A 23,984-nucleotide genomic window follows, 5' to 3' on the forward strand; every position below is an offset into this window, starting at 1 on the left:
CTGGGTGTTTTGATAACAGCTCCACAGTTTGGCACCCCTTTGGTGGGTGTTTGCATTCTGTTCACAAGCTTGTGTCCTTGGATTGTTCAACTATTGTCTCTAGTTGGCACTTCTGGTTCCTGTCATGCCCCCTCCTTATGTCCTCCCATCCACACTCCCCAAACTTTATGGCAGGCTACCCCCAGGTGTGGGGGCAGATCTGACTGCTGGCCTGGAATGCCAATTATAACTGGGAGGCAGGGTACCAAAATGCTGTTTGGTTCATTGTGTGACTTACCACTTGAGTTAATAGTTTAAAGCAACGTTTTTCAACCTCGGCAACTTTTAAGACACATAGGCTTCAATTCCCAGAATTCCCCAGCCAGCTATGAATGTCACACATCTTAAGGTTGCTAAGGTTGAAGCCTAAAGCAATGAGAGTTTCTTAAAAAAATAAAAAATTCAGGCCCAAATGCATGACATCCTTTCTTTCCAATTTCATAGGGACTGGAGACTAAAACATATGAAGAACGGTTACAGGAACTGGGCCTGGCTAGTCTAGTGAAGAGAAGGACCAGGGGAGACAGGATAGCAGTCTTCCAATGTTTGAGGGGCTGCCACAGAGAGGAGAGGGTCAAGCTATTTTCCAAGGTACCTGAAGGCCAGACAAAGGAATAATGGATGGAAACTGAACAAGGAGAGATTCAGCCTAGAAATAAAGAGAAAATTTCTGACGGTGACAGCAATCAACCCATGGAACAGAAGTTGCCTTCAGAAGTTGTGGGAGCCTCATCACTGGAGGCTTTCAAGAAGAGACTGGACTGCCATCTGTCAGACTAGATGACCTACAAGGTCCCTTCCAACTCTGTTAATCTGTTAAGCATTTCATCCAAGAAAGTGTCCCATGCATAGTTCTGGCAGGATCTGAATCCAGATTGCTTAAAACGAAGTCCATCATTTGAAGGCAGTCAAGAGCAGGCCTGAACTAATTTCTTTCTTAGTTTTACCCTGACCAGAGAAGTTGGTTTATTCACCTTTCTTCTCCAAATCTTCCCAAGGGGCCGGGAGAGTTGCAACAGCAGGTTAGGAATCCAGTAATAAAATGACAAGAGGCTGACTTCAGAAATATCGCCACACAACCTTTCCATGATTGAATTCCAGGCAAGAGGCCATCGGGGGACTATCGTGCAACAGGCCATCTTCTGCCAACATTGCGCTCATTCCACTGGCAGGGGCCTGTTTCCACCCCCATGGGTTCAGATCAGGGCTGAGGGGGGGGGGGGTGACTCAAAAGCGTCTCTGACTGACTCAGCTCCTATTAAGCGCTTCCCACATTATTGGTGAGAAGTCCTGAGATATTAGAAAGTGATTCACTTCGCAAACAATCCTTCGAGCTGCAAAAAGGCACGATTTACACCCAAGTATGGGAGACTTTAAACAATGACAAGCCTTGCAAACCAGAAATTTCTCCCGCCTGGAGCCACACCTCACTGCCGCTTACAGCTTAGGGCCTGGGAGTGGGAAGGTGACTCACCAGGTGCTGCATTATCTTCTGGCAAACAACCTTGTTGACAGCAAGCACGGAAGGGCTACCGGCACGAAAGCCGAGAAGTGGCGCATGAGCGCCAGAGTGGAGAGAGCCCCCCCACACATTCTCTGCTCCCTCCAATCCAAGGGACCCCCAACCCCCGTTTTCCTGCCAAGAGCCGCTGCGGGTAGAAGCCGACCACAGACACTCCTGCAACCACTTCAGCTTTTGTGGGCTGTTAATCACCTTCTCCCCTGTTTTTCAATTAGAGGTTCCTTCAGAAAAAATGGCATGCAAACTCTGTAAAGTGCTACCCACGCCAACAGCCTGCGTAGCTATAATTATCCTCCCTTGGACCAAATCTCCCTGGGGAGCAGCAGTTATGATGCTCTCGGGTTTCAAAGGGCTCTCAGAGCATCCAGAGGAGCCGAAGGAGGCGAGAAACAGGGCTGCTGCCGATCAATACTTTTCTTCAGTTCTTTCTTTCCGTGTTGGCGCTTATGGAAAACTGTGCGGGACTAAGCAGCCGGGGCTCACGGTTCGAAAAACAAAACAACCCCTATCACTAGACAGGTAGTCCTCGACTTCCGACCACAACTGAGACCCAAATTTCCATTGGCGAGCGAGACACTTGTTAAGTGAGTTTTGCCCCCTTTTACGACTTTTCTTGTCGCATTTTTGTGAAGTGAAATCACCGCAGTTGTTCAGTTAGTAACGCGGTTGTTAAGCGAATCTGGCTTCTCCATTGGCTTTGCTTGTCGGAAAGTTGCAAGAGGGGAGACACTGTGACCGTCATAAATGTGAGTCAGTTGCCAAGCATCCCAATTTTGACCACGTGACCATGGGGTCATAAGTGCAATGGTCGTAAGTGTGAAAAATGGTCGCAAGTCGCTTTTTTCAGTGCTATTGTAACTTCTTACAGTCATTAAAGGAACTGTTGTAAGTTGAGGGCTACCTGTGTATTAAAAATTGCAAATTTTTAATACAGGGCCCATGCATATTAAATAACAGGAGGAACCCTGGACCTTTCCTCTCTACGGACCTTCTCAGGGTTTAACCTGGGTAGGTGAATACAGGCAGTCCTTGACTTACAACAGTCTGTTTAGTGACTGTTCAAAGTTACGATGGCAGTGAAAAAATTGACATATGGCTATTTTTCATAATTGCAACTACTTTGGGTATCTCTATGGTCACATGATCAAAATTCAGACACTTGGCAACTGACTCGTATTTATGACCACTGCAGTGTCCTGGGGGGGGGAGCGGTCATGTGATTTCCTTTTTTGACTTTCTGACAAGCAAATTCAATGGGGAAGGCAGATTCGTTTACAACTGTGTCACTAAATTAGCAACTGCTGTGATTCACTTAACAACCGTGGCAAGAACGGTCGTAAAATGGGGCTAAAACTCACTTAACAGCTGCCTCGCCTAGCAACAGAAATGCTGGGGCTCAATGGTGGTCAAGGACCGCTCGCAGCTGTTTGCCAAGCTGGTCCATGGGGTTTCAATCCTGTGATGGACATTGTCCTGGTGAAGAGGCAAAGAGGCCTCGATATTCAGTATTCTCGACCACAGCTGGATGAGAGGTTGTTGTCTTCTAATGTGGGGCAGTATGATATTGTGAAGTACCGGTAACTATTCTGCCCCAGCTACGGATCCCAAAGAACACAGCACACACAAACTCTGAACAAAACTTAGTTTACTCAAATAACGCAGTTTTAGCAAATGCCGGCTGTTAATAAGCGTTCTTAACAGCCTGCCAGAAATTCCACAGATAAGATAGTCAGAGCCTTACTGGAGTTGGCCGAAAGCCCAGAAGCAAGGTTGCAGAGAAATCCCACCGCGATGATTAGCGAACTAAAGTTGTTTCCTGCAGCTTGTTGCAAGCTGCGTTCTTTCTTCAATAGGCTAAGGGAGTGGCCAATTAGCCCCAAGCCTTACTCTTAAGGAGACCTCCTCTTGAGTTACTACTCCTGCCTTTTGGCAGTTCTGCATGCTCGTGCATTGAGAAGAGGCTCCTCCTCTTCATCCTCTTCACTTAAAGGAGCCTCTGGAGGTTCTGAAGGCCCTGACTGAATCCCTGCCTCTGGCACCACATCTTCTCCAGCCTCCTCGCTGTCCGACTCAAGCGCTGGCTGCACAGGCTGCTGGCGCAGCTCCACACCAGCCTCCTCGTCGTCGGGATCAGCAACAATCCGTGCAGGCCGCTGGCGGGCCACAACAGTAACCAGTGCACAGGAGTGGGATGCCATGTGCCAGAGATGATACGTAGCGTTAATATGTGGATTGTGAAGATAGAACAAAACTCTGGGAATCCTATTTTCATGAGTTTTTTGTGCAGTTCTACCATTTGGTTGCTTTCTTGTCCAATAATTCAATCTCTGGCCCCTATCTAACAAAAATGAAATTCAATGTAGAGAAAAGTATGGTTTTACACTTAGGCAAAGGAAAAAAACAAGTATTCAAGTACAGATTAAGCTCAACAGTAGTAACTGTGAGAGGGAACTTGGAATCCTAGTGGACAACCACTTAAATATGAGCCAGCCGTGTGCGGCAGCAGCCAAAAAAGCCAACACACTTCTAGACTGCATAAACAGAGGGATAGAATCAAGATCACGTGAAGTGTTAATACCATTTTACAAAGCTTTAGTAAGACCACCCTTAGTATACTGCATCCAGTTTTGATCACCATATCATAAAAAAGTGTTGAGATTCTGGAAAGAGTGCAGAAAAGAGCAACAAAGATAATATGGGGACTTGTAAGCTAAAACATATGAAAATGTTTGTAGGAATTGGGTATGTCTAGTGAAAAGAAGAACTAGGAGTGATATGATAGCAGTGTTTTAACATTTGAGGGGCTGCCACAAAAAAGAGGGGTCAACTTATTTTCCAAAGCACCTGAAGGCAGGACAAGAAGTAATACATGGAAACTAATCAAAGAGAGATGCAACTTAGATGTAAGGAGAAACTTCCTAATAGTGAGAATAATTAACCAGTAGAATGGCTTGCCTTCAGAAATTGTGGATGCTTCATCATTGGAGGCTTTTAAGAAGGGAGTAGACAGCCACTTATTTGGAATAGTAGAGTCTCCTGCTTGAACAGGGGGTTGGACTAGAAGACCTCCAAGGTCCCTTCCAACTCCGTTCTTCTCTTCTGTTCTGTTCAGTTCAGTTCAATTTGGTTCAGTTCTCTTTGTGTGTTACTTTCCCCAATCTGGCACCTTCAAGCTGCAACTGCCTGGAATTCTGGGAGTTACAATCTGAATCTGAAAAGACATCTGATAGTGACCAAGGTGGGAAAACTTACAAACCACAAAAGCTGAACGGTCATCTCCAGATCAGCCACAATGCAGGTTCCGGGCCAGGGGAATGACCCAAAGCAAAAGTTAAAACTATGCGTGTGCAGGGTGTTCATATGATTTAGTGTTCCTAACTTTAGCACGCCATTATTGCCTCAAAAGAGATTTTCCTGAACTTGTTTTGATTCTGACTTTCCAGCAAACTGTCAAAAGCAGGTTACTTCATACCCAGTAAAAGCAGCTGAAAATTACTAATTCAGATTTTAAAGGCCATCTTCCAAGAGTTTGGTTGGACGGGAAAACTGGAAAACATGTAACTCAGAATCTTAGCAAAGCATACCCAGAAAGCAGGATAAGAACATATACTTAAAAAAAAAAAGTTAGGAATTTAAGTGGACAAAAAACCCCCCAACTTTCTGGAAATGGGATATATTTTGTCCAGAAAATACATTAATGGTGAGGGGGGAAGGAATTGATTTTCATCTTTCTTGGCTTCACATCGTGTTCTACATGTGGCACAGCTGTATTCCTCTGGAGAAGAATGTATTGCACAAGCCTTTGCTAACTAGTCAAGGAGAACTGTTATTATCATCATCACTGTAACACCATTTCCCTAATGGAGCTCACTGCACAAAGAATATCATAATACAATAAACCAATAGTGAAGCCTAAACCTCTGGTCCCGTTGATCGACCAAGATCGGATCCTGCAATAGTGAAGCATTTAGGTATAAATTAGAAATCAGCCTGTTTGGGGTCAGGTTGAAGGAGCCTGGCTAAAAACTGGGAGACTGTGAGTTCTAATTCCCTCTTAGACATGAAACCAGGTGAATGACTTTGGGCCAATCACCAAGAGACAGAGAGTTCTAGTCCCGCCTTAGACATGAAAGCTGGCTGGGTGATTTTGGTTCAGTCCTCAACCTACCTCACAGGATTGTTGTTGTAGGGAAAAAGAGGAAGGAATATTAGGTATTTTTGCCCCTTTGAGTTCCTTACAAAGTAGTCAGGATAAATAAATAAATAAATCAGCAGACTGAATGCCTTTCCTCCTTCCCAAAGGGAATTCTTCCCCCTAGAAGACATCTACCAATGCAGGTCTCCATTAGAAACCACAAGTGACATCACATGCATGACGTCACGTACATGCAAATGATGTAAACCAGGACAGCACAACTCATATGATGTCATTAAAGCTCCGTGAATGCTCTGTGTGGATTTCTGTGTCTGGAATGCAGTCACGTGCTCTTCATCTCTGGTATCCAGAGTCCAACTGCCAGAATTTCCAGCGATGGCCGTGCTTGCTAGGGAATTCTGGGAGTTTGTGAAGGCTGCCATTTATGCACAGGAGACGTGAGCGCTGCTACTTTCCCTCACGAGCCCAACATTGATCTGTGGTTAGTATGACAAGCAGACAGCTGGCTTCCTCAGACTGCGCCTGCTGATGTGGTAATGTTGGCCAAGCCTCCTTGCCACACATGAAGGGCAATCCAAACCCAAGTGGGAGCCAGAGAATGGCCTGGCACAGGGACAATTTCAATACCAGCAGAGTGCCTGGGCTATGCATAACAAGGTGACCCAACGTTCCTGCTGGGGGCCTTGCGTGAACGTCATGGACATACACACAACTCAGCACAGTGGGGTGCCCCAGGGGGAAGAGAAGGAAGGCTGTCTCTTTCATGCATGCCCTCAGGACCATCTCATGCTGGTCAGCTGATTAGGGAAATAGCCTTAAACAGGCACAATAAATAAAGTTTTGGTCTAGTCGTTAAGGCATCAAGCTAGAAAGCAGGAGACTGTGGATTCTTGTCCCACTGCAGTCATGAAAGCCAGCTGGGTGACTTTGGGTGAATCACCAGAAGGTGGGGAGTTCTAGTCTTGCCTTAACCATGAAAGCTGGCTGGGTGTCTAATGGCCAATCAACCAGGAGATGGGGAGTTCTAGTTAGCCATGAAAACCAGCTGGGTGACTTTGGGCGAATCACCAGGGAATGGGGAGTTCTAGTCCTGCCTTAGCCATGAAATCCTGGTGGGTGACTTTGGGTGAATCACCAGGAGATGGGGAGTTCTAGTTCTGCCTTAGCCATGAAAGCTGGGTGGGTGTCTAATGGCCAATCAACCAGGACACGGGGAGTTCTAGTTAGCCATGAAAGCCAGCTGGGTGACTTTGAGCTAGTCTCTCTCTCTCTCTCTCAGCCCAACTCACTTCACAGGGTTATCATTGTGGGGAATTTAGGAAGAGGGGGATGTGTTGGATATGTTCAGCACCTTGAGTTATTTGTAAAAATAATAGAGACAGGATACAAATAAATAAATGGATAATAAAAAACATCGGAGAGACCTTATTCAAGATTAAATGGGTCCCACTCCTCCTTGGTTCAACTGTCTTGAAACGCAATCTAAATCTAAAGCAATCTGTTTTTCTCAACCTTGGTAGCTTGAAGTTGTATGGACTTCAACTCCTAGAATTCTCCATTAAGCATAGCTGGCTGGGGAATTCTAGTAGTTGAAGTCCACACATCTTCAAGCTACCAAAGTTGAGAAACACTGGTCTAGTGGTCCACATCAAAGAACACAAGGGTGAATTCTGGGATGGAGCATACTGCTTCCGCTTACGCCTTTTAGCCCCAATCCAGGAGCCTTCACAGGCAGGCGCTTTCGCAACAAATTATTTTTGTGTTGAATTCATATTTACTGACCAAGAAATAAAGGGAGACTAGTATAGATCTATTTTAAGCTATTTAGCTCTCATCAGCTAGCCATACCCTTCTGGGATTCAAACCTGGGCTACTTGCATATTAGGTAGATGTATTAACCTCTAAGCCACGGGCTCTCCTCACTTTGCAAAAGCGACTGACTATAATTGTGTAGACCAGGTTGCCCTGATAAAAAATGATACTTCCCCTGGTATAGCCGACAAAGTGAGGAGAGCCCATGGCTTTGAGGTTAATACATCTACCTAATATGCAAGTAGCCACGTTCGAATCCCAGAAGGGTATGGCTAGCTGATGAGAGCTAAATAGCTTGAAATAGATCTATACTAGGTAAAGGTAAAGATTCCCTTCGCACATATGTGCTGGTCGTTCCCAACTCTAGGGGGCGGTGCTCATCTCCGTTTCAAAGCCGAAGAGCCAGCGCTGTCCGAAGACATCTCCGTGGTCATGTGACCAGCATGACTAAATGCCAAAGGCGCACAGAACGCTGTTACCTTCCCACCAAAGGTGGTCCCTATTTTTCTACTTGCCTTTTTTATGTGCCTTCGAGCTGCTAGGTTGGCAGAAGCTGGGACAAGTAACGGGAGCTCACCGGCACTAGGGATTCAAACCGCTGAACTGCCAACCTTTCAATCAACAAGCTCAGCATCTTAGCCACTGAGCCACCGCGTCCTCAGATCTATACTATTCTACCTTTATTTCTTTGTCGGTAAAACATAAATTCAACATAAGGGTGAACAGAATACAGAGCCAGGAGGGAGAGCAGTTAAGGTTTCCCACAAAAAATCTGTGGAATGTCAAGGCCTGACAAAGTAGCCCATGCCTGGTTGTAAAAAGGATGATTTTAACTAGAATTCAAAGTCAGCTGACTTACCACCACCTAAAGATGGCTAAAAGTTGCTCCTGGAAACAGAATCCTTCAAAATAAAGACAATTCGATCTCTGAGTCAAACTCAAATGAGCAATTCAATTCATATCCTAAATTCTTTCCATACATAACACACTAGAGTCTATTATTTAAAATGGCCTACTTAGATCATCATATCTCAGTTTATAAATCCAAGCTACAAAAAACAATCAAGACACTAATCAACCATAAGTTCTCACTTTGATTCACAGTATGATGAATTATATGCTCAATAAACTAGGATTTAAATAATTCAATTTCTCAGATTTCCCAATCAAATATGACTCAAAACAAAATTATCTTACCATGGAAGAACAACAAAAAGGATTGGCATATTGGCAAACAATCTGTGAGTAACTTATTTTAATAATTTCCAAGCACACCTAGTTTGGGCCAGGCTGAACATCACCATAAACCAGAATTCAATAATCCGGCATCATAGCCTGAAAGTCATGGTGGACAAATCATGACTGGAAGCTTGGTGAAAGATTTAGCTGGACCTTTGAAATGAGACGTCAATGGGAGCTATCTGGTGGTCCAGTAAAACACCATTGATGAGGGTAAGCCAAAATTCAAGGTACAGGGAGTGATGGATCCCTTAACTAGATCCCTTGTAGTTGCATCCTTGCAGGGAATGCCACTTTATAGATGGGAATCCAGGATAGAGATCAATGTTATTTCTGACAATATTAATATGTGGTTTCTGATAGTCAACTTATCTGTTGGCTAAAAGTTGCTCCCAGAAACATAGACTTGAATCTAGACTAATAAGAGTTGGAAAAGACCTTGTAGGTCACTTCCCTACTCAAGCAGGAGACCCTATACCATTTCAGACAAGTGGCTGTCCAGTCTCTTCTTGAAACCCTCCAGTGATGGGGCACCCATAACTTCTGGAGGCAAAGCCTTCCACTGGTTGATTGTTCTCACAGTTAAGAAATTTCTCCTTAGTGCTAGATTGCTTCATTAGTTTCCATCCCTCAAAATAAACAAAATAAACAGAAACCCTCAAAATAAAGACGAATCGATCAATGAACTCAATATGAAAATCCAGCACAGAGATCACTGTTGCTTCGGACAGTATCAATCTGCAGTTTCTGACAGTCAACTTATCCGTTGGATGGCCTGCTAAAGCCCATCAACAGCTCTTCTGCCCATCTTTAGTTCAGGTGGCTTTATATGAAGAAAAACATAAAATGCAAAATGCTGGGTTCGGATGTTCTCATCTTTAAGAATGAACAATGAAATCAACAAGAGTTGCGGTCAACAGAAGTCCTGCTGATTTTAGCAAAGTTGTACCAGATGTTGATTTAACACCCACATTCTAGAATTTGAACAGAAGATCTAGTCAAATTTTCCCACCGTTGTATAAAAGAAGACACCCATTTTCCCAACTTACACAAACCCAAGTTAGCCTCTGGCTTCATGACTGTTCTATGCATCACAAAACTCTTTGTGCTATTTTCTTGCTACCCGCTTTTTAGGGTTATCAGTTAAACAAAGCACTTCTTGTATTGGGGATGTGTCTACACACAGCCTTTCCCTGGAAAATAAATGGTTACTATGCCATGATTTCGAGACTTATCTGCGCTGTGAATTGACATGATGGAGCGCTGGGAAAGTCCTGCACCCTTCCCTGAATGTGGGGGTGGATGTGGTAAGCCTCAAAGTTGCATATGCAAAGCACTTCCATAGCATTTCAGCACAAGGGGGGGAGGGGGGAAATCCACAAGACGCTTCTTCTCTTTACTTGCTTGGAAGCCAAGCAGCAAGTGGATAAGAACACTTCGTTCCAGCCTCTTCATTCAAGGACTGCTAAGGATGTTATCATATGACCTTAATTCCAGAGGAACACCAGTTTCTCCTCCAGAATCACCTTCCCAGCTTAATAAGTTTTTTAAAAAATACATAGATCACCCATAAATGCCTGGACAAACCTCTGCTACTGAGGAACAGAAGATCCTCTACAACCACTGGAACTTTAGAAAGGGAGGCGAATAAGAAGAGAAAATGGGAATAAGTCATGGCAAGAAGGAGATTTTGTCCAACCTCAGTGACTGCACAACTCTCACTGACCTCAGGAGAACTTTGCCAGCCCGTGTTCCACTGTTCCACGTTGCAAAGAGCATCAACTGGTGATAAATTATTCTAAAATCAAGATTTACGTGCTTGCCAGAAGGTCTACACACTGTTCCTGTAATGAGGTTTGTGTTGTGCAAATCTCATCCTTTAAATATGTAGGGGAGGCATTTCATGCCCAAGGCAGTTGAAGGGCACGACGCTGCCAAGCTGCCTTAAGTATGCCAAAAAGCTCAAGGCCACTTTGTGGGAGAACAGCAACTTGCCTTCCAGCAGCGCTCAAGTTATCTCAGGTAAGTCTCTGGTCTGGCCCACTTATTGAGCAAAGATTACAGATTAACAGAATTGGAAGGGTCCTTGTAGGATATCTAGTCCAACCTCCCGCCCAAGCAGGAGACCCTACACCATTTCTGACAGATGGCAATCCAGTTTCTTCTTGAAAGCTTCCAGGGATGAAGCTCCCACAACTTCCAAAGGCAACTTCTATTTCACTGGTTGATTGTTCTCACTGTCAGAAAATTTCTCCTTATTTCCAGGTTGAATCTCTCCTTGATCAGTTTCCATCCATTCTTCCTTGTCTGGCCTTCAGGTGCTTTGGAGAATAACTTGACCCCCTTCCTCCTCTCTGTGGCAGCCCCTCAAATATTGGAAAACTGCTATCTTGTCTCCCCTGGTCCTTCTCTTCACTAGACTAGCCATGCCCAGTTCGTGCAACCGTTCTTCATATGTTTTAGCCTCCAGTCCTCTAATCATCCTGGTTGCTCTTCTCTGCACTCTTTCTAGAGTCTCAACATCTTTTTTATAGTATGGTGACCAAAATTGGATGCAATATTCTAGGTGTGGCCTTACTAAGGCTTTATAGAGTGGTATTAATACCTCCCTTGATCTTGATTGTATCCCTTTGTTAATTCAATTGAGGATTGCATTGGCTTTTTTGGCTTTGGATCATTTTCTGCTTGACCTCCTGGAAGGGGTAGTCATGGGTTCTTTTAAGAATACCCAAGTCGGTGGGCTCCAAAACACCAGAGGTCCAACATAACCATACAGGTTCCTAGGCAACACACACACACACACACACAAGCACTCAAAGACTATTACTCAGTGCTTGCTACTCCATTCTTTTCCACTTCTACTACCACCTCCTCTTACTGCTCTCCCCAACGATGATTTCTTAAATTCTACTGCCAGAGAACAATATCTCTTTCAATCTGCTTTAGGCTGTACAATGAACACCTCCCTCGCTCACCAACACCATTGGCATGACCGATGACTGTTTGAAAAAATATCCTTTCAACCAATCCTTGCACTGATGACCTTAGCAAGAGTGTCAAGCAAAGGAAAGCTGAAGTGAGATTGTAAACACAGTTGCGGTTTTGCTTAACGACTGCTTTGCTTAATAACCACATCCTTGGCTCCTAAATGACGACGGTCTGTACCTACATCAGACCACTGTGGTTAGCTCTAATGCAGTGTTTCTCAACCTGGGAAGCTTGAAGATGGGGGGACTTCAACTCCCAGAATCCCCCAGCCAGCAGCGCTGGCTGGGGGATTCTGGGAGTTGAAGTCCCCCCATCTTCAAGCTACCGAGGTTGAGAAACACTGCTCTAATGGGACACCCAAAGCATTAGTACACCTCTCCCCTACAGTCCGATAAGAGTTCTGGGAATTCTGGGAGTTGAAGTCCACATATCTGCAAGTTGCCAAGGTTGAGAAGCACTGCTCTAGTCTAATGATTCTCAACCACCATTTTTTCCCCACTGCTTTAAAATAACTGAGATGCAACCTACTTCTAAATTTGAAAGTCCAGTGCTTTAGGATCTGCCATCGGGTCTGCCAAAAATGGAATCCAGAGAAAAGCAAGCATTAGTTTAAACCTGCAAAGACAAGGTAGGTCCATGGGGGACCTCCGGCCAGCAGCTTCTGTGGTTCCTTGCCATCTGCTGCTTTTGTTGCCAAAGCATACAAACTGTGACGGCCCTGCAACACTTCCCCCTCTTAATCCAGCAATGCTTCAAAGCGAGTGAGGATGAAATATTTATTTGGACAATTCAAATTTCCTGCAGAAATGCTTAAGAGTCCATTGCTATTGCAAAAGCTGTTGGTGTAAACGGCACACGCTGCACGAGTGTGGAAAGAGAACTAAGCCTCATGCATTTCTGATACAAGGACATCGAGGTCTGCACCTAAAACTTCCCAAATTCTCCAATCGCTCTTGACACTCAGCAGATCTGTGACTTTTAACTCCCAATCTATTTAGCAACAGCTATGCTGAGTGAGGAGGATTCTGGAAATCCACCTGTCCAGAGGGTACTCAAATCATGGATTGATTCATTGAACTGTAGAGCCACTGTCCACTCTAGCTTTATAACATTCACAGGCCAGGACAACATTCTTCTCTGTCATTGCTAGGAAATTCAAATGCAGGAAGTAATTTTCATCAATACCTTGTTTGGAGGCATCAAAACTGGTTGCTGTGGAAACAGATGGCTGATAATCTAAATTGGGGCTTCAGTCTGATCTGCAGAGGTTGTTTGGAACACAGAATACTGAATAATGGAGTTGGAAGGGTCCTTGGAGGTCTTCTAGTCCAACCCCCAGCTCAAGCAGGAGACCCTATGCTATTTCAGACAAATGGCTATCCAGACTCTTTTAGAAAGCCTCTACTGATGGGAGCACCCACAATTTCAAGCTATCCCATAGGTTGATTGCTCTCTCCTTTAGGAATGAGGCCAGACAAGGAATAATGGATGGAAACTGAACAAGGAGAGATTTAACCTGGAAATAAGGAGGAATTTTCTGACAGTGAGAACAATCAACCCATGGAAGAGAAGTTGCCTTCAGAAGTTGTGGGAGCTTCTCATTACTGGAGGCTGGTGGATCTGTCAGAAATGGTGTAGGGTCTCCTGCTTGGACGGGGGGTTGGACTAGATGACCTACAAAAGGTCCCTTCCAACTCTGTTAATCTGTAATCTGTAATTTTCTCCTTAGTTCCAGGTTGCTTCTTTTCTTAGTTAGTTTCCATCCATTGTTTCCTGTCTTGCCTTTTGGTGTTTTGGAAAACAACTTGGCCCCCTCGTTTGCAGCAGCTCCTCAAATACTGGAACACTGCCATCATGTCACCCCAATCCTTCTTTTCACTAGACTAGACATACCCAGTTCCTGCAACCGTTCTCTGTATGTTTTAGCCTCCAACCTCCTAATCATCTTTGTTGCTCTTCTCTGTACTCTTTCCAGAGTCTCAACATCTTTTTGATGTGGAATGTGGAATGTAATGTGGCGACAAAAATGGATGCAGTATTCCAAGTGTGGTCTTACTAAGGATTTGTAAAGCCTTTATCTTATTATTTATCTTATTATTTCTGAAATGGCTCTGCCTTCCTTAAGAGCCAACTTTGCTTCTTCCTCTAGAAGTGGATATTCTTGAAGGACAAATCAACATGAAACAACTTTGAGACCCAATGCTGTAACACAGGGGTGTCAAACTCAAGGCCTGGGGGCTGGATCAGGCCCTTGCGGTGCTTAGATCGGGCCTGCGGGGCTGCCCTGGAAACAGCGAAGGACCAGCCCACGGTGTCTCTGCCAGAGAAAACGGAGCTCGGGAGGACTGTGTGCGCCCCCCCCACAAGCTCCGTTTTCAGTGGCAGAGGGTTGCAGGACACTGTCCCAGCTGAAAACAGAGCTTGCAAGGGCCGCACATGCCCCCTCCCCCAGCTCTGTTTTCACTGGCAGAGGGTTGCAGGAGGCTGTCACAGCTGAAAATGGAGCTCAGGAGCCCGTTTTCGCTGGCAAAGCACTCGGGCCGCCACAGGCGCCCCCAAGATGAGTGACGTTGAGCTGGCCACGCTCACCCTGGCCACGCCCCCCCGCCCCACCCCCCTTCAAATGCAACCCTGATGCAGCCCTCAATGAAATCAAGTTTGACACTCCTGCTCTAACATGTTCTCCTGTACTTTTTTTGTAGATTCAACCCTGATACATACAGATAGTCCTTGATTTATATCTGTAATTAAGACCAGAATGCAGAAGTGAATGCAATAGTCAATAGGCAAATGTCACAGTTGTTAGGCAAATCCGTTTTACCCAATGGCCATTTTTGGCCATAAATTGGAAGCAAATGCCAGAAATAGAAGTCAAATTCACAGTCACATGACTATGGGACACTGCAAATTGCCCTAAAGGCGAGCCAGTTGCCAAGGGCCCAAAATCTGATCATGTGACTGGGTTGGATACGCAGCCATTGGAACTTTGAAATCAGGCCATAAATTCCCTTTGGGGTGGCCGTTGTAACCTCAGATCGGTTGCTCAATGATTGGTCCTAAATTGAGGACTATCAGTACACAGTGATGGAAACATTTCAGAAATCTAACATTTCAGCCGGAGGAGAGATTATTTTGCTAAAATGCTCTCTTTACTATACAAATTTAGCCATTGTGCTCCAAAAACCATTGTTCAGGCAATGCCTTCTTCCTGAGGCCAACTCAACGTTCAGAAAAGGTATTCGGGTTTTTGAAAACTCCTGACTTTCTCATTAGGCCAGATGTTAAAAAGCCAAGTTGTGGGTTTGACTAGATGCTGAAGACTGAAGCCTGCAGTATTATTCCCACAGCATATCCCCATCTTTTTTCACTTGCTGTAATTCTTAAAAATTCATTGCAAGTTCTACATTTAACACAGACATTTCATCAGAGAGCTGATTATTCCGCAGTGATTACCTAACTGCAGAAGTCAACAGAAGGACTCTGCAGAATGAGTTACGCCAGTGTAGCAAGAGGGTCCTTGACTGCCTTCCAGAAGTTATTTTTTTAAGTGTCTGTATTCATAAAGAACTCCACTCTAATCCATCACTCCTTTATATAAATACAGAAGTAACAAAATTCTCCGGCACTGCCAACAGCAGAGCGATGAAATTGCAGGACCTGGAAGACGCCAGGAGCTAAATGCCAAGCAGCGCGCAGCTGGTGTCTCAACCTGTTGCAAGAAATTCAGCCAGGATCTTAGCTTGTTCTCCGAACCCAGCCATCCACTTATGCCGTAAAACGGGTTATATAAGCTGAAAGGGCACCGAAGGCCTGGAACACAAAAATGGTGGGAACGAAAACAACAGGCACACTTCCCACCAGGGTAAGCCTTCAGCACAACCACCTCCACTGCACGACAGTCTGGGTCTACAAACCTGGGTCTACAAGGTGGAATGGAAAAATGTCCTGTCCAGTGGTGGGTTCCAACTGGTGTTACCACCGGTTCTCTTCGCGCATGCGCTTTGCGCACGATTGCCGCATGCATGCTCGCTTCAATCGCACGTGTGCAGAACTTGCATTCTGCGCAAGCGCATTAGATTTCTGCGCAGCGGGAAGGCCCAGCTCACAGTCATAGAGAACCATTCACTGACGTCACATCATCATCACTACCGGCTCGCCCGAAGCGGGCCGAACTGGGAGCAACCCACCTCTGGTCCTGTCCTTGGAAAGTCTTCCACAAAAACCAGAGTCTCCCCATGTCTGTTCACACAGCGGCCCTTTTGGCCCAAGCAAATCCACGGGGACTTGCCACCTGCGGAGGGCATTTCCACCACTGAGCAAAAACGACAGCATCCCTTTTACACAACATTCCAGGAAGGTCTTGAGGGCTGTGAAAGGGATCAGCCGGGCGGGGACCTCTGAGCAGGCAGGCAGAAGGACCTCGTGAAAGAGAAAAGAGCTTTCTTGAGAAGAGTTTGCACAAGACCCAGAGAGCAGCCTGAGGTGAGAGTTGAGAAGAAGGACCCGGAGGCTACAAGTTCAGTTCCTTCTCCACCTTCAAACTTACCGCGAGGGATGTGGGGCCGGTCACTTCCCTGCCTTGTTGAGAGAGAATAAATCAGGAGGAGGCAGAGCTGGGAACGTTGCCTGGAGCTCCAGAAGGAGAGGAGGAGAGAACTAATAGGAGTATGAAGAAATTAGGTTTCCTAACCCAAGCTGTGGCTCAGAGGCATGCCAGTTCTCCCCCAGTCCCTTCTGGAGAATTCAAACCCAGATGAGCTTCTGCAGAAAAGCAGCCCCTCCCCAAACAAATAAACTGGCACTGCAAGAGAACAATGAGCGGGGTGGGTGGGTGGGTGGGGGCAGACGGATTGTCCCTCAGCCATAAATGCCCCCAATTTTGAATCCGGCCTCTCTGCAAAAGGCAGTTTCTACCCAGCGAGACTCTCAACCCTGAGAAGCATGCAACCCTGCCCTGACACTTGGAAGCCGTCTTTCAAAAAAGAAACATTTTCGGCACTGCCCGACCCTCCTCGCCTCCCATCTCCCCGGCTGGCCCGGACAACAGATGCCTCTTTGTGTGAGCCAGCCGTCCCCTCCTAAATCACTCTGACAGCCAAGATTCACATTTACAGAGCGTTGGGAAAGCAAAAGGCAGGGACGAAAACAAACAAGCCTCCTGAGAACTTTCCCCTTGCGCTAAAGAGAGGCCACACGGCTGCTTTGCAGAGAAAGAAAGAAAAAAGAAAGAAGGGAGGGAGGGAGGGAGGGAGGGAGGGAGGAAGGAAGGAAGGAAGAAAGAAAGAAAGAGAAGGAAGGAAGGAAGGAAGGAAGGGAGGGAGGGAGGGAGGGAGGGAGGGAAGGAAGGAAGGAAGGAAGGAAGGAAGGAAGGAAGGAAGGAAGGAAGGAAGGAAGGAAGAAAGAGAAGGAAGGAAGGAAGGAAGGAAGGAAGGAAGGAAGGAAAGAAGGAAGGAAGGAAAGAAAGAAAGAAAGAAAGTAAGAAGGAAGGAAGGAAGCAAGCAAGCAAGTCCAGGCTCCCTCCAGGAACAAACTTTTATGAAACTTAAACTCCAGACTCAAACAGTTTCTGGAAAAACCAATCAATGTTTGTGGTTTTTTTTTACTCACGCACGTGAACTGGAGCAATCACGCCCGGCTATAAGAACCCAGAATGAAGGGCCAAAATAAATGATGAGGAAACAACTTGGCCGGCCGAACAATCCCCACCCTGTCCAACTTAGGCCAACTGCATTCTCCCTTCAAGCTCCAGGAGTTCGAAATGGATCGTCTCCCATGTAAGGCACAAGCGGGGATTCTGTGAGGCCTTTGCACAGCCCATGGCAGGAAAGGAAAAGACCTCTGCGAATATTATCCCAGCAAGAAAGGGCAATTTGGGGGAGCTCCCTGTGCAGAGACCTTCTAGCAATGGAGGCCGAAGAGACTCAGCCGAAGGCTCTTCCAGTGGCTGGAGTCTAGAAGAGGGGGGGTCAAACTCAAGGCCCAGGAGCCGGAGCTGGGCCGTGGGGTGCTTAGATCTGGCCCGCGGGGCTGCCCTGGAAATAGCAAAGAACTGGCCCATGGGGCCTCTGCCAGTGAAAACCCCGCGGCCCTCCCGAACTCCGTTTTTGCTGGCAGAGGATTGCAGGAAGCGGTAGCAGCCGAAAACGGAGCTTGGGAGCCCGTTTTCTCTGGCAGAGCCCTCTGGCCGCCACAGGCACCCCCAACACTAGTGATGTCAAGCTAGCCACGCCCACCCTGGCCCCCCAAGGTCAAACACAACCCTGATGTGGCCCTCAATGAAATCGAGTTTTGACACTCCTGGTCTAGACAGACAGCAAGTCCATCAGAGCCTCTGCCCCACTTCGGCCTGTCTCCAAGGCAGCTCACCCAGACGCCTCCAGGCAGTTTGCAGACAGGGCCGGAAGCCAGCAAAGACTGCTCATCCCCTCCACTCGGGCAGACCCCCAGCTGATCCCCCAGGAAACTGAACCCTGGTGGATCCTCTGCCCTAGTTCCCAGCAAGGTATATGCCCTTCTTCTATCAAATTGTGCTGTGTCTGGCCAGGCAGGTCCTGGTCACTTCTGAACAAGCTGCTCCAGCATCAAATCAGGGTTAAAAACTTTCCGGGAGGAGAGGAGCTGGCTGCCAGGAAGGGCCCTGCTGGGAAGTAGGTTTCTAGGGGTTCAGCAAAAAAAAAAAAAAAAAAAGCTAGGTGCCATTCGTGCCATGTTGCCAAGCGTCACTGCTATCATCTGCTGGTCTCTTTATTTCATATGGGCCAGTGTTTCTCAACCTTGGTAGCTGCTGGCTGGCTGGGGGATTCTGGGAGTCGAAGCCCACCCATCTTCAAGCTTCCAAGGTTGAGAAACTCTGATATAGGCGAATAACTGCAATTGCTGCACTCTTCTGCTTGGGCATAAACCCAATCTCCTAATCAATGCCAGCCTTGGAAGAAATGTAGAGAAAACCAAACCAAAAAGGGGAATATAAGTGAATTCGATGGAACATTTTCGCAGCTCATTTAAAGGTGTTTTGTGTTTTTTTTTAACCCCCTCGGTTTTCTTGGCCCCTACTTTGAGCGCTCTTGCGAAGCGGGCGAAGGCGGAGCTGCCGGCGGGGCGCCTCTCCATCCTCCGCGGGACTTTCGCAGCCTCCTCCTCCTCGTCGCCTCCGCCCCAACGGGAGACCCACACAGGCGCGCACCCCTTCTGCCCAGCGCGGCCGGCCTCTGCGCCTACAGGCTCCCGGGCGGAGGTGCTCGCAGGCGCTCTCCTCCTCCGGAGCCCCGGCCGGTCCCCGCAAGCCAGCAGCCTCCCGCCTCCTCCTCCTCCTCCTGGCGGGGGCCCCGGAGGGACGGCCCGCGGACAAAGCCTGCCTGCGCCCCCCACCCACCCGCGGCGGCCCTACCTGGGGATGGTGATGCACTTGGTGGCGGCGCTCTGCGTGGTGATGGCCTTCTCCAGCTCGTCCAGCTGCCCGGTCTTCTTCAGCTTCTTGACCAGGCTCTTGACCGCCTTCTCGCACCACTTCTCCTCCTGCCCGTTCTGCTCGCCCTTCTTCCAGCCCAGCAGCCGCTTCACGATGGGCGGCGTGAAGGGCAGGATGGACGACATGGCCGGCGCCCGGAGGAGGAGGAGGAGAGGCCGGCCCAGGGCAGCCCGTCCGCCTTGCCCGCTCTCCCGCCTCGCTCTCGCCCGCTCTCCGGCCGCCCCGCCTCTCTGCCCGGCCAAGCAACGGCCGCGGGCTCGGCCCGGGACAAAGCGGAGGACGCGGCCGCCGCTGCCGCCAACTTTCCGCCGACTTCGCCCAACGCGCCTCCAGCGGCAGCGGCTCCGGCCCCGGCTCCTCCTCCGGCTGGGCGCGCTCCTCGCCTCCTGCGCAAAGGCGCGCTCCGGCGCCCGTCTGAGCCGCATGCAAATCGGGGGGCCGCCCCCTCCGAAGGGGCGGGGGCAGAGGGAGGCCACCTGCCCCTCAGCCCCCCCTCCCCTCCCCGCGCCCCCCCCCACCCAGCCCCGCCTGGCGGCAGGAAGGGAGGGAGGCGTCCGGCCCCAAGACGCCTTTCCCTCGCGCCCCGCACGGCGCCCTCGGGGTCGCTCTCGGACCCCTTGTGGCTCCGAAGCAGGAAGGGCGAGCGGGACCTCGGAGTCTGAAACGCGGGCCAGCCCTGTGCTGAGGCAGCCCCAACAGCCGAGGCAATCCTCGCTTGTATAAACGGAGGCATAGGATCAAAATCCCGCCAAGTCTTTGGTACTAAAGCCGCAGTAAGGCCACGCCTGCCTCCAGGTCTGGTCCCCACGTTACAAAAGTGGATGTGACTTTGGAGAAAGTGCAAGAAGAGCAACTGAGATGATTAAAAGCCTGGAGACTAAAACGTAGGAAGATGCAGGATTTGGGTTTGGCCAGTCGAGAGAAAAGGAGGCCTGGGGGAGGGGAGGGTGCATGAGAGCAGTATTCCAGTATTTGAGGGGCAGCCACCAAGAAGAGGGGGTCAAATTCTTCTCCAAAGCACCTGAAGGCAGGACAAGAAACAAGGGATGGAAACTAATCAAGGAGAGAAGGAATCTGGAATTAAGGAGAAACTTCCTAACAATGAGGACAATTAACCAGTGGAACTGCTTGCCTCCAGAAATCATGGGAGCTCCATCACTGGAGGCTTTGAAGAAGAGACTGGACAGTCACTTGTCTGAAATGGTATAGGACTGTGATGGCAAACCTATGGCACGCGTGCCACAGGTGGCATGCAGAGCCATATTGATGGGCACGCGAGCATTGCCCTAGCTCAGCTCCAGCGTGCATGTGCATGCCGGCCAGCTGATTTTTGGGCCTTCCAGGCCCACCAGAAGTCAGGAAACAGGCTGTTTCTGGGCTCCAGAGGTCCTCTGGGTGGGGGTAAGGCCCATTTTTCGCTCTCCCCAGGCTCCAGAGGCTTTCTAGGTGGGACCAGAAGTCAGCAAACGAGCCGTTTCTGGCCACTGGGGGTGGGTGGGGAAGGCTGTTTTCGCCCTCTCCAGGCTCCTAGAAAGAGAGCGAAAAATGGGCCTTCCGGTTCCACCAGAAGTCAGCAAATGGGTTGTTTCCAGCCTCCAGAGGGCCTCTGGTTGGGGGAGTGGCCATTTTCATCCGAGCAAAAAATGGGAGAGCGAAAAACGGGCCTTTGGGTCCCTCCGTGCCATTGCGTGCCAAAAGCGTGGGGTGGGGGGGGAGGTGCATGCACATGCGCGGGGGGCAGGGCGCATTGAATTATGGGTGTGGCATGCACATACGTAACCCCCCACACTCCCCCCGCTTTTGGCACGCAACAGCAAAAAGGTTAGCCATCACTGGTATAGGATCTCCTGCTTCAGTAGGGGGCTGGACTAGAAGACCTCCAAGGTCCCTTCCAACTCTATTTTGATTAAACCAAAAGACCCCCCAAGGGCAGCAGGCAAGAACTGGCTTCCTCTCCTGAAGCAAATGAGAGAAAACCTCCCAGCCCTTCCCTGGCACTAGTGCCCACTACAGAGGTGAAGCACCTGACAGGTGCCGCCTGCAAGTCCTTGCTTGCAAGGTGGGATGGGTCCTTGCAGTCAAAGGTGATGATCTGATCCCAGAACTGGGATTTGGAGACTTTCAGAAGTGAGGGTCCTCATCTGTATTTCCGGGAGAGACGTTTATTTAGCCCACTAACCCGTTTAATTCCATTTTCTGAGTTTGTACCAGGCATAGGTGATCGTGATTACGGTTAGCAGCCTGGCCCTGCAAAATTCTGGATAATAGGTAGCTGGCAGCCAAAGGTTGAGAGTTTGCAGGGCTGTTTTTGCCCTCCTGGAAATCTGGGCTTGCTTTTTAGTTTGCCAACACTTCCACTGAGTTTGCCCAGTGCATCTGACCAGCTTGCAGTTTACACTATTGTAATGTTTCTCAACACTGTGCTGACTGGGGAATTCTGGGAGCTGAAGTCCACCCATCTTAAAAGTTCCCAAGGTTGAGAAACACTGGCCTGTTGGATAAGCTGAGCATTCATTCATTCATCCATCCACCCATCCATCTGAATATGAATATAAATAAACCAAACCACAAATTTCTATTTTCTCTAAAACATTTCTTCGTTGGTTTCTGTACTTTGTGGAAATGAGAGGAACGAGCACCATTCTTAGTGGTTTGCACCCTCACTCAATTATACAGTAAATGATACTTATAGCAGTGAAGATCATATAAGCTTTCCAGAGAAATATTTCAAAAAGCTGTTAGAGAAGAAGAAGCAGTTAAAGTGCATATCAGATAATTAAAGAGGAATTGCAAAGATTTGTAAAAAGAACAAACATAGCCAACTGTTCTCTGACCACAATTTATCACTGGAGTAGTAACTCAGAGAAATAATGTTTTAAACTATTATTGTTCCTTTACGAGGCTGATTGTTTACGTGCCCATCACTTGGAATGTGCTCTCTTTGCCCATGAGAATGGCTTACTAGGCCAAAGCTGGACTCTTCATGTTACCCAAGATGTAATCAGGTTTGTTTGGATTTTGTTTAATGCGAGAGCTCAGTCACTGTGATTTTAAAGTATGATTTATTGCAGGGATAGGAAACATTTTCAGGCATTGGAAACTTTTGCACAACAACTCTGCACAACAACACAGGGCCAACATTTAAACCTAAACAAAGCTAAACTCTCAGGGCAGATCTTGCAAGATATTAACATTCTCATCCCAAATCTCCGAAACATGGCAATTTTGCAATACTTTGGACACTTTTATGTTGTTGTTTTTTAATTAATCTGTTCTGTGAATTGCCAATGAGGGAACTTTGTGCACATGGTTGAGAGATTGTTTATGTCTTCTTGTACAAACCCAAATATGGTTTATTCAGTAAACCAAACTTAACAAACACGTGGGTCCATTTATATTTAACCCAAAGTTTTTACGCGTTCAACCTCTGGTTAATAAATACAGGGTGATCCAGGAGATTTGTAAGTGTTCCTCACGCCCAGGAGAATGGCTTTTCACCTTGGAAGTCATGAATGGAAAAGACGAGATCTTCTCTACTCCAAGACAGGATTAGGAGGGGAAGGGAGCCCCCTCGTCGTCTCTTTTAAGTTACATAACTTAACTCTTACATAACTAGCAAGGCAGAGTTGCACATAATGTAACCATCTGCCTTTCAGAGTTGATCCTCCCTTCCTTGGGAAGACCTTAGTGGCTTCAAATTTTATTTTCATTTTGGATCTAGGCCTGTCTCGTGAATGAGTTTCTCAGGTTCTTGTTTTTCAGAGAAATGTGTCACTCGTTGAATAGTCAATGAAGAAAATATTTACCGCAAAGTAAATATCTTCTTTTAAAATATATGAATGGAGGTCTGTTTCCATGAACTTGTTAGATAATGCCCCCTGGTTCCATACCATTTCTACCCCAAGAATCTGTTTGTGTTTTTAATGTTATTGGTTGTCAGAGGAGAGGAGGACTTAAAGGCCTCCCCCCATTTTGGAGACACCATCTTTCTGTGCTCCCCCTCATCTCCAGGGCTTGGCCATAGGAGCAATTTTTTTCAGACTCCCAAAGTTTTGGTGCCTCTTTTGCTTATTGCCCTTTCTGGGACATCAGTTTATCATTCCATCATGACTTAAAATAGAGGTAGAGATCTCTCTTTTTTGGGGGACGGGTGTCCACTATTCCTAAAGGACTATTTAGGGAAGAAATTATGACTTGCATTATTAAAAAAGTAAAGGACTCCCTGCAGATTTTACTTGTTGCCAATGATAGGGGGATGGTACTCATCTCCGCTTTGATAAGACCATTGAGCCAGTGCTGCGGCCAGCATGACATCATGGAACGCTGTTAACTTCCCACTGAAGTGGTACCTATAGGATGCATAGGGTCTCTTGCTTGAGCAGGGAGGTTGGACTAGAAGACCTTCAGGGTTCTTTCCAACTCTTATTCTGCATTTTGTAGATAGGGCCTGTCTCTGGGACAGATTCTTCCAGCTTGTGCTGTAGTGAAAGCTTTGCTCCTTGTCCTAAAAATTTTGAGAGACTAATGCCCGCTGACCTACCTCCAGGGCACGACAGAACTGTCTTTGGTTGCTGTTGTATCAATTTGGACCTTCTAGAATAGGTGTCCCCAACCCCTGGGCCACGCCCCATTTGGAACCAGGCTACGCAAGCAGTGGGCGAGTGCGCAGGTATCCACAGCTCCGCTTGTGCGAGTGGCGGGCACTTGCGTGTGAAGCTCTATTGGTGTGAGTGGTGCGCATGGGTGCCTGTCGCTTGTGC

The 23,984-nt window shown here is 47.5% G+C and overlaps 1 protein-coding gene across 1 annotated transcript in view; it reads right to left on the reverse strand.

Annotated features, from left to right (window-relative positions):
- The window catches only part of SMAD3 (SMAD family member 3), a 72,797-nt gene extending 53,128 nt beyond the window's left edge, over window positions 1-19,669 (reverse strand). Inside the window, exon 1 of the mRNA XM_034435465.3 lies at window positions 19,144-19,669. Within this exon, the coding sequence (XP_034291356.2) occupies window positions 19,144-19,649 (506 nt within the window). The 5' untranslated portion in view covers window positions 19,650-19,669. The remainder of the gene's footprint in view (window positions 1-19,143) is intronic.
- Window positions 19,670-23,984: the final 4,315 nt, after the last annotated feature.

This window comes from Pantherophis guttatus, chromosome 13 (assembly GCF_059756535.1).
Source record: "Pantherophis guttatus breed Tessera chromosome 13, ASM5975653v1, whole genome shotgun sequence".
NCBI classification, from domain to species: domain Eukaryota; kingdom Metazoa; phylum Chordata; class Lepidosauria; order Squamata; family Colubridae; genus Pantherophis; species Pantherophis guttatus.